Genomic DNA, 15981 nt, shown 5'->3' on the forward strand with positions numbered 1-15981 from the left:
CCTCTTGTCTTCTTTAGCCCCTTCACCATCTGCAAATGTTTGAGCACAATGATATGACAGAAACACATAAGAGTAATGGCACGTTGTTGCTAAGAGACCACCTGTTCAGATCTCCCACATGAGATTGTGCTACAACTGTAGCTCTCTTATCATCAGAGTATCACTCAGGCAAGTGTAGTGAATGTCACGACAATATTGCAACCGAGAGAGAAACTATTATGTAACACGATGTCTTTTAATCAGACAAACTGCATATTAGATCGAGGCTTAATCAAACAGTGTGCTACTGCAGGATCAGTTTCCATCATGACCACATCAAGATCTTAAACCTTTAAAAGACAAAATAGTAAATTATACTTGATCCAGTTAATGTCAAACAACCGTTTTGCCTTTAACAGTAATTTAAGAAAATGGTATCCACTGTCTTCCAGGTTGTGTTGACATTCAGGGAGTGGCGTTGCATGGGAAAATGAATATTGTCCTGAGGGCTTGTGGAGATGAGACACTCCCTTCTATTCCCTTACCTGGCAGGGTGTGTTTATAACTTGCATCACTCAGAGCACAGAAAAGGTAACTTCTTATGAAAAAGATTGAATAAATACAAGCATGAGTTACATTGCTCTACAGGGTGTGTTTAGCCTCATGTAACTTTCCACCCCAACTACTCTTAAGGTTTGATTGAATTAACACATAGCCTTATTCTTTTTCAGCTTCTTCTCTGATTAATCTGTTTGTTCACTTTAAACAAGCCAGGTCAGCACTCAGACTTCATCCACCCATATGCTAAGAGGTTTGATCCAAAGCATCACCCTCCACAGAGTTGGCCAGCTGCTGGAGAAGACAGTGGTGCAGACACAAACCAACACTGTCAGTCTTAAGTATCTGTCTCGCCCTGTCAGCATGGGAATAACTGGATGCCAATCGCCATGTCTGGAGCTGCTGGTCTATGTGAGGGAGGAGAATTGAAATGAGTCACGAAGGATCAAGCAAAGATTGCTGGGTTTACAGGGCACACTCCCCTGATGATTAAGATCATCCAAAAAGAGAAAAAAGAAAAACTAGAAACTAAGGAGTGTCTGTGGCCTTTACCAAAGGAACAACGCTCGCAGTGAGATTCAGAATCCCCAGTCTCGCCCTCACTGTCTACAGTTCCAGCCCTGTTAAACACACACTCAACAAGGCTGACATGAGTCACAACAGCACAGTTCCCCCCCCCCCCCCCCCCATATTTCCCTCATGGTTACTCAGTATCTTCCCAGCTGCTCAGCCACCGTATGTTTTCAAATATCCTCTTCCTCGAGAGACATTTGCCTGCATAGCAAGAAGTCAAAATTTTACAGAGGTGTTCAGATGCGTATGGGGCTGATTTATAGTAGCCAAACCAGGTTGTAGAAGTTAAAGCCTTTTTATTTTTTCACCCAAAACCTCGCTGTTGCACAAAAACTGGCTCCTGGAGCAGCATAAAAATGATATGCAAATAATTAATGGAGCAAAAAAAAAAAAAAAAAAAGGTACAAATCTACACTGTAATGATAACTTAAAAGGTCAAACTTTAACATATTCAACAAATACAGTATGTGCGTTCTTTATCTGATGGACATATTTACACCATTATTTATGACAGAATATATTTGTAAGCATATTACCACATGCAGTACACCCTATGCTCCTAATCACAAAGATTTATTTTAGTCAAAGTGAACCTTTCTCTTAAATATTAACGGACACAAAAGAACACCCTGGTTTTAGGCTTCTTGAAAAATGCTTAGCAATTGCAAAACAAGAAGTATTATTCCTAGTATGTGACCTCCTAGCAGCTGCCACTGGGTCTGATGCCCCAGAAGAGGGACTCTGCTTGCTCACTCCAATGCCCATCAGCATTCATGGCTGTCAGGGCTCTGTCAGGGTGTCTTCTCCCCAGTGACAGAGGCTCAACACTGAGTTTACACTTGAACACACAATTATTTGAACACACCATCTGCAGAACAACCTGTTCTCACCTAAAGTTTAGGATCCAGACACCTACAATGCATCTATGTTGATTAAGCCATATTAAAAGATTTAAACACTAAGACAAATCCCAACAGTCCATGACACCTAATTCCCAGTGGTGAAGGCACACTTTAGGCTCCCTGACCAGTGCAGAACTGAAATGGTGCATGAGATCCCCAGTGGACATGCACTACTCATTGGCAGCTTTTTAAAAGCAGTGACCTCTGGTTTGGAATTTTGGAGTGGTTATAAGTATAAAAAGTCACATTGAAATTAGTATGTATGACTAATGACTAAATAGAGACCATGTAGAGTAATAAAGACTTTAAACAGAGACTCGAGATTATAAAAATGCAAGTGATAAATGATGTGAAATGCTCTCATAACAAAGTTTAGTTAACACCCTATCACAGTAGCTGAAAATGAAACATCACAAAGAGAATGAGACTAAGCCTGAAGCAAGTTCTAATGAATTATACAGCTATTTATACTGAAATATTGGATGATTAAAGGGTAGCTGATTGAAGTACAGCATTTCATCATCCATGTCCATAACAGAGGACAGAATCTCTCCCTGATTTTCAGCCATTTTATTGACTAAATTAAGAAAATGATGCATCTTTCTACGTCTGAGCCCCCCACTCCATCTCTATCTCTCTGTATCTCTCGCTCTCTTCCTCTTTTGAAGGCTTAATGGCTGCATGCAAAGCACTGTTTTTATGAAGAACTGGTTTGGGACAAATGTTTACTTGTTGCAACAGAGAGGCTTAGCCCTCTTTGTCAAACAGTCTTCTGGAATGCAATATGTTCCTTTCCAGCAACTAGCTAGATAGATCTTGTGGTTTCCTGGGAATAAGCCTGAACAACAATCACCAGTGGAGGCGGACTAATTCAACAGGCCTATATGTATGAATAGACTGAGCGACTGATTATGAAGGAAGAGAAGCAATTTTGGATTAAATGGGTTGCCTTCATTTACCCATGTAACACGGTGTCTTGGAATTTAATGTGAAAATTGACAGCTTTTTGTTTTTAGTTTTTTTTAGTTTGTGTGTGTGTGTGTGTGTGTGTGTGTGTGTGTGTGTGTGTGTGTGTGTGTGTGTGTGTGTGTTAAAACTATACTGACCTACTGAGCTGCCTTCTCTAAAGAGATTAACAAAGAGAGAACGAAAAATCACAGAGCTTTGAATGCAGCTTGTGCAATTAACATAAATTCCGGACACATCCTGAAATTACGTTGTGTATCTAATGATAAAGATTATAAATATTTCCAAACTTTATTAATTAGTTCAACCTCACCTTATAAACATTTTCTGTAAAGCGGTGAACCTCGTCGGTGCGAGACATGGTGAAATCTTCAGCCAGGACCATAAACCTTAATTTCGTTGAAACGTTTATCCGCGGGGAAAAATGATGAGGATACAGGTAGAAAAACAAAAATTAGATCTAACAATGAGCGAGAAACGCAACACCAAGAGTGAAGCTGCACTCCCGAAACCTACAAACTAAACGCACCTTCTCTCTCTACAGCTGACAGTCCGCTGCTACCTTCAGGGACGCTTCAAAAGCTCAGTTTTTTCGCGCACTCACGATGAAAGGTGTGGTGTGGCTAAGTAGCATAAAAGAATGCATATTACGTATCGTTTTTTGCTTCCGAAATACCCCGTAGGTTACTTACATATATATATATAGTAAAAATGTATTAAAGGAATTGCTACATTCAAGACATCAACCGTACGTTAAATCTCTAGGGGTAATATTTCCTACAGAATTAAAACTCATCATTTTCTTGTCAAAGGGCAGATTTGTTGCCCGCCCCCTGTGTCTCTGCCAATGGAGCATCACAATTCCCATGGTATACCTTAAGTAAATTCCTGTGGGACTACATATCTGCATTATCCTAAAATAACAACCATGTAGGAGTATGAATGGGCATGCATACATATTAGGAGCTATGGGGGGGTCACTCCGCAATTTTGGTTGCAAAGCAAATTAGGCCCTATGAAAATAGAAATGATAAATGGTTAGTTTAAAAATCCTCATGCATCATTTGGACAAAGAATTGCTACTCCGGCACCACCGGAATGCCTTTTAGCTGTTTCCTGTCCATTAGAGTCATTGTGCACAGTGCTGCTGCAGTCAGAACAACTTGTGAAATATGTGTATTGCAGTGGTCATCAAAAAGTCATGCTTCCATTTACTGAATAATATTTCATGTACATAATTGCATTTTATGAGGCAGTAAACAAGCTATACTGGCTGTTTTCTGAAACACCATAGGGGATCATTTGTTAGCCTCCATACTAATTAGAGTGTGAGTGCCTATTTAGAGAGGGATTGTAAATACTATATTGGTTTTATTTTCTAAGCATCCCACACATCAGCAACATGAGTTTTTTTTATTTTATTTTATTTTTCCCCCCAGTAAGCATGCTCAGTGTAACAAGGACAAAGTGTGCGGATCAAACAATGTCAAAAACAATCAAGGAATGCCCTCTCCTGGAGAAATGTATGTAATACAGTTTGACTTAGGAAAACACTATTATTTGCACAGGCTATGGAAGTCAAAGTTTTCTCAAGGGACAATAATTATTAAATATACACTGCAGAAGATCATTTGTTTAATTAAATAAATAGCTAGCTAGGCCTGATGTAGAGAAAATTAATTGATATTTAAAACACGTTCTAACTGGTGGGATTTTAATGAAGAATTGGCTTATTAATACACATTCATCAGACCAGCCTGCTTTTTGGAATTAAATGTTATCACTGAAAGAGAATAATGATCACTATGATAATGAATTAATATTACATAAAACTTTAAGAGTCACACCTTGAGTATCAGAGGCCGTTTCTAAGGAAATTGTTACCTTAAAAGATGGATGCTCTCACACCATCGTGATAACTTCACCTAAACTGATAATGAGAGAGCAACAGGCATGTCTCTTCAAGCTGATTCACACCAAACACAAGAAACCTGCCTCGGTGACAAACAAGCTCTATGGAATAATCTTTTTTTTTTTTAATTCCTTATCAACCACATTGTTTCTTTCTCGCACTCAGTGAATTTATTTATATTGTACAGGCTAGACATGATGATTTTGAAGGCAGGATATGGGCCTCAGGCTGCCAGTTCATCATCAGTGCTGTAAACACAATTACAAATATAAAATATAAAATCAGTTTTTAAAACAAAAGACAAAAGTGCCCATTTTCACACAGATTTTTTTAATATGCAAAACAGCTTAAATTAATTTTTAAAACATCTAAAAAAACCTTTGCTATCCTTGATGACTTAACCAGCACATATAGAATATATTGCTGCTTTGTAAATCAGACAGAAAGAAATATAACTTTTCAGGGGAACAAAAAATCAGACAACAGACAATGCTGATGTAAACATGTATGAAGATGCTCTGATGTCTGCAGGTCCCACTCCCATATACCAAAACTAAGAAGAAGGAGAAGTCCATTTTACTAGCAGCTCAACACTAGATATAAACCACAGATTATATGTGTCAAGCTGCCAGCATCTCTCTGTCTGCCTTGTTCCTTGCGTCTCTTCTCTCTAGAAAAATAACAATGAGAACAAACAAATCAGTCTCAAATTTATTCGTTTATTTAATAATTATTTGTGTGTAATAAAAAAGAAGTTCTACCCGGTTCAGCTTTAGCTCCCTCTTGTAACTCTGGTAGTGGCTCGTTCGGGACCTCCGGAAGTGCTACATCTTCTCCCTGTTTCAGAAGAAGTCAAAGAAAAAACAGAATTGCATAAACAGGCTGGACATGAGCCATAATGTTTACTTAACAAGCTAAAAAGTATTTTTTATTTACTGAGAATTCAGGAAGTGCATCAAAGTGTGAGTGAGTGGCTGGAAGACATACGGATCATCGCTTAGGTAATACTTATCACACACCTAATTTCAGGGCTTGAATTACACCCAGACTTTTGGGGGAGCCCTACTTTTATGCATGCGCCTCAACTTCGCAAGTCACACGTATGTGCATATATATTAGTACACATAGCGTGTTAAAAAATATAGCAACTAACTAAAAAAAAGCTCTGCTACAACTATATGCAGCTTGTTTGATCAGAAACAGGGACAGAGAGTTCTTTTAACAATCACAAAAGGAAGCACATCAACTGCTTGTTTTATGGAGGCTCACGACACAACAAACAATGCCGCTGTAAAGGGTGCTGAAGGAAACAGATCGCCTGTGTCGTTTGGAAGATTTAATTAAATGAATGAATAAACACACAAAACCCACAAATTAATGCTTTTCTTTTCAAGTAAGAACCAGGAACCTTATTAAAAATAAATATAACCTTAGAGTGGACTATTTTTAGGGCTTCCCCTTAAAATATAAGCTGAATGTGTTGAGGGGAGCTCCTTTGCCTTGGGAGCCGAGTTTCCCTTAGTTCCCCCGTAATTCAAACCCTGCCTAATTTTTGTTTTAATGTGCGTCATAAAGTTTAACCTAATTTAGATCACTCTGGCGTGATGTAAATTATTTGATCATTCTTATTGGAATATTTGGTGAAATGTAATTACGCTGTTTTTTTGGCATGAGCTAGATTTTAAAACGCCTTGTCTTTACTCCTCCAAACATACTACAGGTCATTTTTTTTGCCAAAAGACCCAACTTTTTTCACATCTGGCCATAAGACCCTGTTGTTCAGCTGCAAACTTGCTAGAGGGCTTTTGAATTTTGAAGGCAGGGATTCTTTCTTGAACAGCAATTTGTTTAGTCCATGGTGATGTAAAACTAGCTTTACTGTAGATGGTGACAGTGGTGTTCCAGCAGCGTTCAGTTCAATGTAAACTCAGACTTTGGTCCACTGCTGTCTATAATGAGTGTGTGCAAACTACTTACCACAACTCTAGAAGATGTGGGACAGATTTTCTAATCAGCTCCCACGGACTGCACATACTGTACAAAGTATTTGCTTTACTGAGCAAAGATGCTTTTTCTCTTGTTAGGTTGCTTTACCACAGACAGAATTATTCCCATTGCATTACAGTCTTGGATTTTTATTGGTATTATCAGATCAAAACTAGCCTTTGATCCAGTGCCTGTGTTCAAGTAGGAAACATGGTAATTTATGAAGTTTAATAGACTTGAGCTTGCGTGCCATTTCGAATAATTACTGCACTATAATAGAACAATCTGTTGAAGTTTTAATCACTATGAATCAACCTAATTCATAACCATGGCTGTTTCAATTACAGCTTGTTATTAGATTACAATTGGGCTGCAGTGTGAGTACAATTCTTCAAATTTGCGGATTTATTTCCTCCCTTTAAGAGATCAATTTCAAATTTTATACAAACCCAAAGCCAAAACAATAAAAGGCATTTTGGATGAAATATCGTTTTATGACTCAACTCAGAATCCGTTTCAGAGCACTTCTCCAGAGAAATATGAGTTGCGTTATATCAAGGAAGCATGCTAAGCAAACAGTCTCAATCAGTATAAATTAGAAGCACTCAGAGAGTCCGCCAGGCCATAGGGTTATTCACCTGAGAAACAACACAAAAGTCCCAACAGCCCACCCAGTACCCCCTATATTTTGAACCTTCTGGATCATCAGGTCCAGAATATCAACATGATCCAGGTCACAAAATGTCAGATTATAACATCTACCATGATGCCATCTTGATTTTTTGTTTTTCCTCCAATGATTCTGAGCATTTTCTGACGAGTTAGAAGCTGTAATGTCAAAATTATCTCTATCTCCCAATAGTAAAGAATCCTTAAAAAAACTTCCCAGACCCTGACAATCTGAATCACCCCCAGAATGTAAATACTTGTTCCTTTATTCCATTTCTGACATTTCTTGAAAATTTTATGAAAATCTGTCCAAAAATGTTTGAGTTATGTTGCCAAAAAATAAATAAACGATGGGGGAGAAATGATCAGATGCTCTAGAATAGGACCAAGTTTAGACATCCTTGATGAGATGTCAAGGCAGAATTTATCTTGAGCTGCAACTAGAAGATGGTCTGTTGCAGTGTTTTATAACATTTTGGACATGGCTGCAGTGAATGCATTGATGCTAGAAGGAGCCGGCGTGCGTTCATTACTGAGCTGTCGACGTGTGATACAATCAATCAATATCAACTGACATCCAGCGTTCTGTTTCATTACTTTAGCATCATATGATTTCTAATTATTCACCCTTAAATAATTGACAAAAATATAAATACATTTAAAAAATAATTTAATTTAGTTATATCTTAGCTGATAAGTGAATGTTGTAAGCCCAAAGCAATCCCACATGCTAATCAATTAAGTATTTATTTATTGAAGTTTGTCTACTTCCAAATAATAAAAAAGGGAAAAAAATGGACTTTGTAAATGCCACCTTTATCATTTTTACGCTGCGTCAGCAAAGTGTTAAAAATACTTCCTCTGGCGGTTCTAAGGGATATTGGAAAGTTGGCTGTCCTAGTGTTAAAAAAAAAAAATCCTGGATCCAGGCCACGATCTGGATCACCCCCAAAATCTAATCAGTTGCTTCTTATTCCATATTTCCTGAAAATTTAATCAAAGTCAGTCCATTACGTTTTTAGTTATGCTGCTAAAAGAATAATAACCTTCGCCTTGGTAGAGGCAATTAAATTTAAACATGTAGCTTACTACCTACCTGAGTGATAGCTTCCAGCTCTGCTAAAACAGCATCCTCATCCTCCTGAGTTAGAGCTCCAGCCAACATTTCATCTATTTGCTGAAGGAACAAAATATGTAAATACTTACAGGCTCAAATAGTCTGCATCCTTTAAATACTGACATTATAAAACGAATAAATGTTTTATTAAATGTTAAATAAACATTAGCTTTGGTCCTTTTACAAATCTATCCATTTTTTTTACAGTAGTTATACTTATTTACAAATATTAGTTTAGTTCTTTGCTGTTATATTTTACTAACATCAATAAGGTATTTACCTTCTGATATTCAATTGATTCCTGTGTTTCATCCAGGATTCTCTCCACATCCTCTATTGACATGATCTGTCACAAACAAGGAGGAAAATTCCATATTACAGAAGAACAGTGTTTTGAATGTAAAATGTTTTCCACATATTGTGGCTGGCTTTTACATTTCCAAAGCAAGATCCCCTCACTGAATCCAAGGATGTGCTGCAGTCACACCACTGTAGTCAAGGCATTTCTTCTTAATCCTTTAATCTTCAAACAATATGCACCAGCCATGCCACTGTGGCACAAACCACAAGCAATCTATGCTGCTCAATCCTCACTAAGGGATCACATTAGTGAAAGCACGCCTATCAGTAGGAACTTTCACAATATAGTAATGCACGCTCGCATATGTAAAGCTTAAGGCATATTATAAAACTAATGTAAAAGACATATTTCTAAATAGAAAGAAAAAGAAAAAAATCTACCTCATGCATACTTTTCAGGCAATCATTGCCAACTTTAAGTCCCTCGATGACTTTCATCTCAATCTGCATGAACTCAATATCTTGAACCTGTTGACAAATACAAGCATGCAGAAAATTAGTGACAAGCAGCGAAGCTGCAAACGTATTAGACTCTTGGACTCTTTGAAAAAGCAGTTAAAAACAATTTTATTCAGGAAAGCTTTTGTTGATGGCAATTATTTATTTTATTAAATTATGATGTTGTTTTATTGCACCCATCTCATGTACAGTATAGCACTTTGTGATTTTTACCTGTGAAAAGAGCTTGATGAATAAACTTTACTTCCTTACTATCAAATATAGTGGGCTACTTTTCTTCGAGATACAACACGGGCTACACAATATGATTTATTTTTTATAATTTATTAAGATTGACTATTGCAGCAAATCCGATTGCTGTCTTGGAAACAGAACAAGTTAAGACTACGAATGAAAAAGAAGTCATTGAAAGACTTTGAGTATTCTTGCTCTAAAAAAACACATCAAGAATAAGTCTACTACTGCCACCTACACTGCACAACTACTTTAACTAACTTCAGAAATAAATATTTAACCCAGTAGGCTGTCTGTTAAGAGATGTTTTTTTAAGGTGATAAAATGCTATAACGGTGAATTATAATACCCCACAAGGTAATAAGACAGGATATATCCTTACCATGCGCTCCAGGTTTGAAATTTGACTTTCAGTCTTGTCTAGTAACTGATCCTGATAGTGCTTTTTCTTAAGAAGCAGTAGTGCTTTCCTGCAGTAACAAAAGACATATCATTCACTCTCATCAGAAAAACAATGCACATAGAGAATAAAACAGACACAACAACAGATAATGCCTCTGAATCTCCAGAGGAGTCTACAGCTTGAGAGATTAATTTTCAATTGCCATTTGCTATATGTTGCTAATCAAGTTCAGTAAATTATTTGTTTTTTTTACTATTGCCTGCTCTCAAATTGTCCAGCTAAATAGGAAAATATCCATTTTAATATCTGAACATCTCCTTACTCTTTCTTGCCATTGTTTAGCAACTGTTTAGCCAGAAGTCTTTCTTTTTCCAGTTGTAAGGTGATTTTCTTCTGATACTGTTTCAGCTTGTCTCTCTGTTGTTTCAGTTGCTGTTAAAGATCACAAGGTAAGACATATTTCAGCAAGCAACAATTTAACTTGGTATTAAGTTTAAATTAACATAATATATTAATATCATTAATTAATATAATATATTTTTAAAAGTCTGTTTTTTACAACACTGGCAATCATAGAAAGGAGACCCACAAATGGGGTGATTACTGATATTTATTGGAGTGACATTTCACAATATAGCATAGTCTAAAGATAAAATATCATAAATAGTACATGCTTAACAACGTGTATAAACAAAGGGGTCTATTCTAGCAACGAAATACAGTACAATCCAACAGTAAGCAGATCAGCTAACATTAATCCACGTACGTTGCGTTGTACAGCCGCTAATACTGGCCCTGTGTTTGTATAACGGAGCGGCTACACCTGTTCTCAGCTCACCAAAATGGCTTTGTCTTGCTCCGTCACACGAGAGGGTCGGCTCTTTCTCCCAAAGACGTTTCCCATTATTCAGCCACATCCCCGCCACATCATCCCTAAAGGACATGCAATATATCACTACTTACTCAGCATTTTGTTATAGTTATAAATAGCCACAGATGGCTAGCAAGCTAACGGGCTATACAGTGTTTCCGTGTTTCCTACGGCAAGCGAGACAGGACTAAATGTCCAAGGTGTTAGCTCCACTTATTCTTAAAGCTACTCACATATTCCACACAAGAGCCTGTTGTGTCAGTTGTTTTACATATTATAAAGATATTTCAAAGGTTAAAATTGGAAACTGGAAAGTGAAGGCATGTAGAGAGAAATTGGCACCATGGACAGCTCCGGGTTCCCCAGGGGTTCCAGAATCAGCACCATGGATAGCGATCATGACTCTTGCTTTACCGTAACCTAAAAATGGTTAATCGTTGCAGAATAGGACGACAAGAAATCAGCCTACTGTAGTTAAATTATTGTAATTATGGGAAAAAAAGAAGAAAACAAAAGGCAAACGGTAGAAGAACTCTAAATGTGTACTTTCTTTAACTAAAAGCACCAATTATCATCTAAGTGCAAAATTTACACAAAATAAACACATTTTCCATATGATAGAAAAAGCTTTTAAGTAGGTATCTGAAACTAAACATATTGGTTAAAGTGGCTGTGAGATGAAGTGGGCAAAGTTAAAGCTGGGGAAACTTCTGTTTCCAAAGATGATGTTAAAGGGGGCGAATGAGAAGTGACTGAAACTCCAGAAAATCTTGAAAGAGCAATATTATTAAGAAAAGAAGTGAAATAAAAGAGAGGATACTGCTTGCCTGTGTTTGACTGACAATGGTGTGAGGCACATCCTGTTCTACTTTGAAAAGCTAATCTAATTTACTGAGAACAATGTCTCTTCACATTCTTAATATCTGAAAGATCCATTGTGGAGAAGTTACACAACTTCTAACATCTATTTTTAAACATAGATGGAGGCTTATGTTTTTTTGTGACATCTCATATATTACTGTAGTTAATCTAATCGAATCAGAGAGATAGTAAAAGAGTACACAATGAATCAATTAGTCTACATACAGCCCTTTTATGGTTGAACTTCAGTTTATTTTGATACATTTTACAACATATTAAAAACAGTATATAGCAGATTTGCAACAATTTAAAGACTTACAGTGGCTAAATACCTGAAATAGAATATCACATTTCTGCATATTCTGTTTATATTTATCATCAGTCACTAGTAGCACTGGTCCTTTAAATGTTTCAGTAGTTTCTAAACAAAATATCATTTCAACACAGCATTTATTAAGATTCACTGTTGTTTATGTTTTGCCTTTGTTGTTGTGAATTAGTCACATCACACACATGTCTTGTTCTTAATAATAGGTGTGTTCTTATTAATATTCTCAGGAAGAACTTCCTACATGCAAAAGCATCCCCAAATCTGGCATAAAACACCTCAATTATGTCTATCTGACTCATCCTGAAAGGCATCTTTGGCTGTTCAAAACAAAATCATATTATTTGATATAATTTTTAATACATTCAGTTATCATGTAGAAAAGATGTAAAAGTGGTGTTTCATTTTATATTACACCAATGGAAAAAAGTAACAGGATCTGCTAGCAAAACAGAGTCTTTTTCTTCCACTCCCTTAATATTAAAATGAAAATACTGACCAATGATCATATTTATACATGCCACCAGACCATTGGCTAAAGCAATAAATATTGTTAGATCATTTCAGTTGAAAGGCTATGAATTAGGATCATATAAATGTTTTTATTTTGTGCAACAGTATTTCCATGAAATATAACAACAACAATCTTAAGATGGATCTGAATAGACCCTCTGTTTAAAACTGCATTTGGGATTTACCAAGCACTGCACTGATGTGTTTTTGAAGTAATTGCCTCATATGGCCCACTTTCATGTCTCAGATTGGACGACAGGCTGTCGCTCCCGTAAACAGGATTATGCCATGAAGACAGCCTTCTCGGTAGGAGCTCAGAGTCTCAGTCAGAAGCACTGAGAAGGGTTCAGTATGTAGCAGGCTACACCTGGAAGTCAGTCCCAAAGTGTCTGATCTGAGCATCAGTCATAGACAGATAGGTGGTCCTCATACTTGGTGAATACTGCAGGAAAGAAGAAAAAAAAATACTTTAGAATATTTAAATTTATATAATTTTAGATGAATTATAAAAGTAGCAAGATGTGATCTGAGTTTGGAAAACATTTTTTAATATGCTCTGTTCTTACAACTGGAGGTTGCAGATAGGGAATGAGACATGAATGTTGTGACAAGTAAAAGAGAAAGTGATGAGACGATGGAGAGCAAAAATGAGGAGTCACAAAATAATTCACACTCACATGCAACACTCTATGGGGGAAACAGTGTGAGGAAGTCAAAGCTGAGGTACTAAACAGAGCTTAAAAGGTGTCTTTGGTGGCTTTGGATTATAGGTTAAAACAATTGGCATGGCAACACCAGTAAGTAGAAAAAAGTTAAATGAAAATAAAACAAGACAAATGAAGAAGAAATTAGACAACAGAAAACTTACAGTTAATTTAAGATCTGAGTCAGAATTTAAAAAGGGAAAGTGGTTATTCACAAATCACTGCTTAACATTCAGAGGTTAAGACAGGCTTCTGAGAAATTGCTCATATAAAAATACACTATTAAAATGCACTGAGAAGCTGATTCATATAAACAAAGAAAAAACCCCAAACAAAGAAACATGCATCTCTTTGTAGCTGTGTGAACCGCAGCATTTATTGTAAATATATTTTCCAAAGTTTCATCTCTGCTACAGAAAAAATGAATAAATAAATAAATAAAATAAAGAACAGATGCTAATGCCTGTTGAAAATGTTCCTCACGGAGGCACAAATAACATTTTAAACAATGATCTAGATTCTCTTGCACAATCTCCCCCTCAAAGGGCGTTTCAAGTGTTAGGTACACTGTGATTGCAGATCAAAAGAATAGAACAGACACTTTGACTGTTATTTTATCAATTTTCTATCTGTTATCTATAATTTAGCCCATGCCCTGAAGACACAACACTATGAAAGCCATTAGTAATGTCTATTCCTAACAAGAGGTTGATAAGGCTGATGTTTTTTTTATTGTTTGTTTTTTTTTTTGTTTGTTTTTTTATGAACAGTTGCTCACAATTAATTTACACATAAGCAAATGCTTAATCCTTAAAGGGTTAATTTGGCAAAACCATAAATACAGCCCAAATCAAAAGAGAAAAGGATTTTAGCTTTTGCATTGAGCTTGGCAACCCGAGATGAGCTAAAAACAAACGCACTTCCACAAATGGCCAGTAGATATCAGTCTTCCATCACATCCAAAGCAACATAAAGCCCCCAACAACATGTTGACAAAGTGAGGTTGTGTGCAATGTATAAGCATAGCCAAGTTCATGGTGCATGCTCCCTGATTGGTGCTGGTGGCAGTGCTGAGGTCAGAAGTAATATCATCATCATCATCACACTAGGGACACTAGGGCCTCATAGGGCCAACGCACCGAGGGAGGTGGGGATCCTCTCCCTATCAGTGGCACATTCTCATATCGAGGGGTCCCTCCAAACAGCATGGACTGATTCCTGTGGTACAAAGGAAAGAAAAGGTGGTCAGAGTCCAAACACGCAAATACAAATAAATCATCTTCTGAATCTGATCTTACATGTATTCAGGAGGTGGGATGGTGGAATTAGAAGCAGATTGAGGAGGTGGATGAAGGCTGGCCTGGCTGCCAAGGCTGCTCATATAGCTGCAGAAACTGTGTGTGTTGGACCTTCTTGGGTTATATGATAACCTCCGTCCTTGAGGGTTGAACGGGTCTTCCTCATCAATGTCATCATAGTCTTTTTCCCTGGAATAAAGTTGCAGACCCACACACAGAGATGGAAAGAAAAAGAGTGCATGCATGAACACTTTGCCGAAGTACTTCCTGTATAGTGCATGATGTGGTAATGGGGTCACATGGCACTGACCTGCTTCGCATTAATGTCCAAACTCGGAAATTTACACACAGCATGGCAGAGAGTGCACAGGCAGCCAGAAGAGAAAACAAAGAGAGGTAGAGTAGCCCTTCCACTCCATCATAGCACACACCCATTAGGGCATCCAGATAGTCCTAGAAGAGTCATTTTGTCAATGTCCAGAAAAAAAAAAACATTTTTTTTTTATTAATCACTCACTGGCAACACTATAACTGTTAGACACAGCTGCACCTATCTAGAGTAGGAGTGGTAAAAAATAAAATAAATAAATGAATAAATAAAAAATAAAAAAATCCAGCTTTTAGAAAACACCATAAGCTCTTTTATTTAATCTTTCACTCACCTTACTTTATTTCTGTTTTCACTAACTCTATTTGCACACATGGTTTGAAGTTTCCATTTGGTAAGCACAGTCTTTCCGAGTAAATGCCATTTTGTGTGTGGAAAAAAATGTACATTTGCTTTTTGTTTGTTTACACCTGGCTCCATTATTTTGTTTTTGCATTGGCTTCATCTTTGCAGTAGTGACCAGAATGTGAAGCTCAGACTTATGCATGTTTTTCAGATATTATGCATGTTATAGATGCATTCCTAGTTTGCTCAGCTTGTTAGACCTGACTAACAAGCTCTGACAAACAATCTTGAGATTCATCTGGCGTATGTGTTCTCACTGTTGTTCAGTTATTGAGAGTATAAATCTGTCATACATGGTGACCTCTTCATCTATTGACACAAGAACTGTCAAGTAGGTTCTCTTAGTGGGTCTGAGCTCTGCTACCTAACGTTCCACTTAGAATTGTTCTGAACAAATTCTGAAGAAAAAATTCTTACCTTATGCAGCCCACGGCAGTCCAGCAAGGCTGTTAGCTGGTTAAGATTGAGCTCTGTGGAGTTTAACAGCCGCTGGATCCCTAAAAGGTCTCTCTGTGTAACAAAGTGTAACAGGGAAGACAATGATACACAACTCTC

General features: G+C 37.1%; 3 protein-coding genes across 7 annotated transcripts in view; all 3 read right to left on the reverse strand.

Annotated features, from left to right (window-relative positions):
- baiap2a (BAR/IMD domain containing adaptor protein 2a) overlaps window positions 1-3516 on the reverse strand; it is a 54704-nt gene extending 51188 nt beyond the window's left edge. For 4 of the 5 annotated variants that reach the window (XR_006012666.1, XM_042005544.1, XM_042005534.1 and 1 more), the window contains exon 1: window positions 3292-3516. Coding sequence is in view for 4 of the 5 variants with exons in the window: in XM_042005544.1 (XP_041861478.1) it covers window positions 3292-3363 (72 nt within the window). In the remaining variant the exon portion in view is untranslated. The remainder of the gene's footprint in view (window positions 1-3291) is intronic. The other variant, XM_042005562.1, reaches the window with a different exon arrangement.
- Window positions 3517-5200: 1684 nt separating this feature from the next.
- LOC121653088 (charged multivesicular body protein 6-like) lies at window positions 5201-11174 on the reverse strand. The gene is made up of 8 exons (XM_042006308.1): window positions 10957-11174; window positions 10441-10550; window positions 10098-10185; window positions 9404-9490; window positions 8943-9008; window positions 8642-8722; window positions 5652-5727; window positions 5201-5560 (listed from the first exon to the last, which is right to left on the reverse strand). Exons 1-8 carry the CDS (start codon window positions 11020-11022, stop codon window positions 5511-5513), a joined length of 624 nt encoding a protein of 207 aa, XP_041862242.1. The 5' UTR covers window positions 11023-11174; the 3' UTR covers window positions 5201-5510.
- A 913-nt stretch (window positions 11175-12087) lies between these two features.
- LOC121652679 (protein tweety homolog 2-like) overlaps window positions 12088-15981 on the reverse strand; it is a 33449-nt gene continuing 29555 nt past the window's right edge. Inside the window, exons 10-14 of the mRNA XM_042005587.1 lie at window positions 15844-15936; window positions 15004-15146; window positions 14694-14882; window positions 14535-14613; window positions 12088-13133 (exon numbers count right to left, since the gene is read on the reverse strand). Of these exons, the coding sequence (XP_041861521.1) occupies window positions 13053-13133; window positions 14535-14613; window positions 14694-14882; window positions 15004-15146; window positions 15844-15936 (585 nt within the window). The 3' untranslated portion in view covers window positions 12088-13052. The remainder of the gene's footprint in view (window positions 13134-14534; window positions 14614-14693; window positions 14883-15003; window positions 15147-15843; window positions 15937-15981) is intronic.

Source organism: Melanotaenia boesemani, chromosome 2 (assembly GCF_017639745.1).
Source record: "Melanotaenia boesemani isolate fMelBoe1 chromosome 2, fMelBoe1.pri, whole genome shotgun sequence".
In the NCBI taxonomy this organism is placed as follows: Eukaryota; Metazoa; Chordata; class Actinopteri; order Atheriniformes; family Melanotaeniidae; genus Melanotaenia; species Melanotaenia boesemani.

Coding starts and splice junctions, on each gene's coding strand:
- LOC121653088 (XM_042006308.1), bottom strand. CDS start 11,022: ATGGGAAACGTCTTTGGGAGAAAGAGCCGACCCTCTCGTGTGACGGAG. Junction 8,723..8,942: donor AATCAATTGAATATCAGAAG/GTAAATACCTTA, acceptor TTGTTCCTTCAG/CAAATAGATGAAATGTTGGC. Junction 5,728..8,641: donor AGCTGGAAGCTATCACTCAG/GTAGGTAGTAAG, acceptor CTTCTGAAACAG/GGAGAAGATGTAGCACTTCC.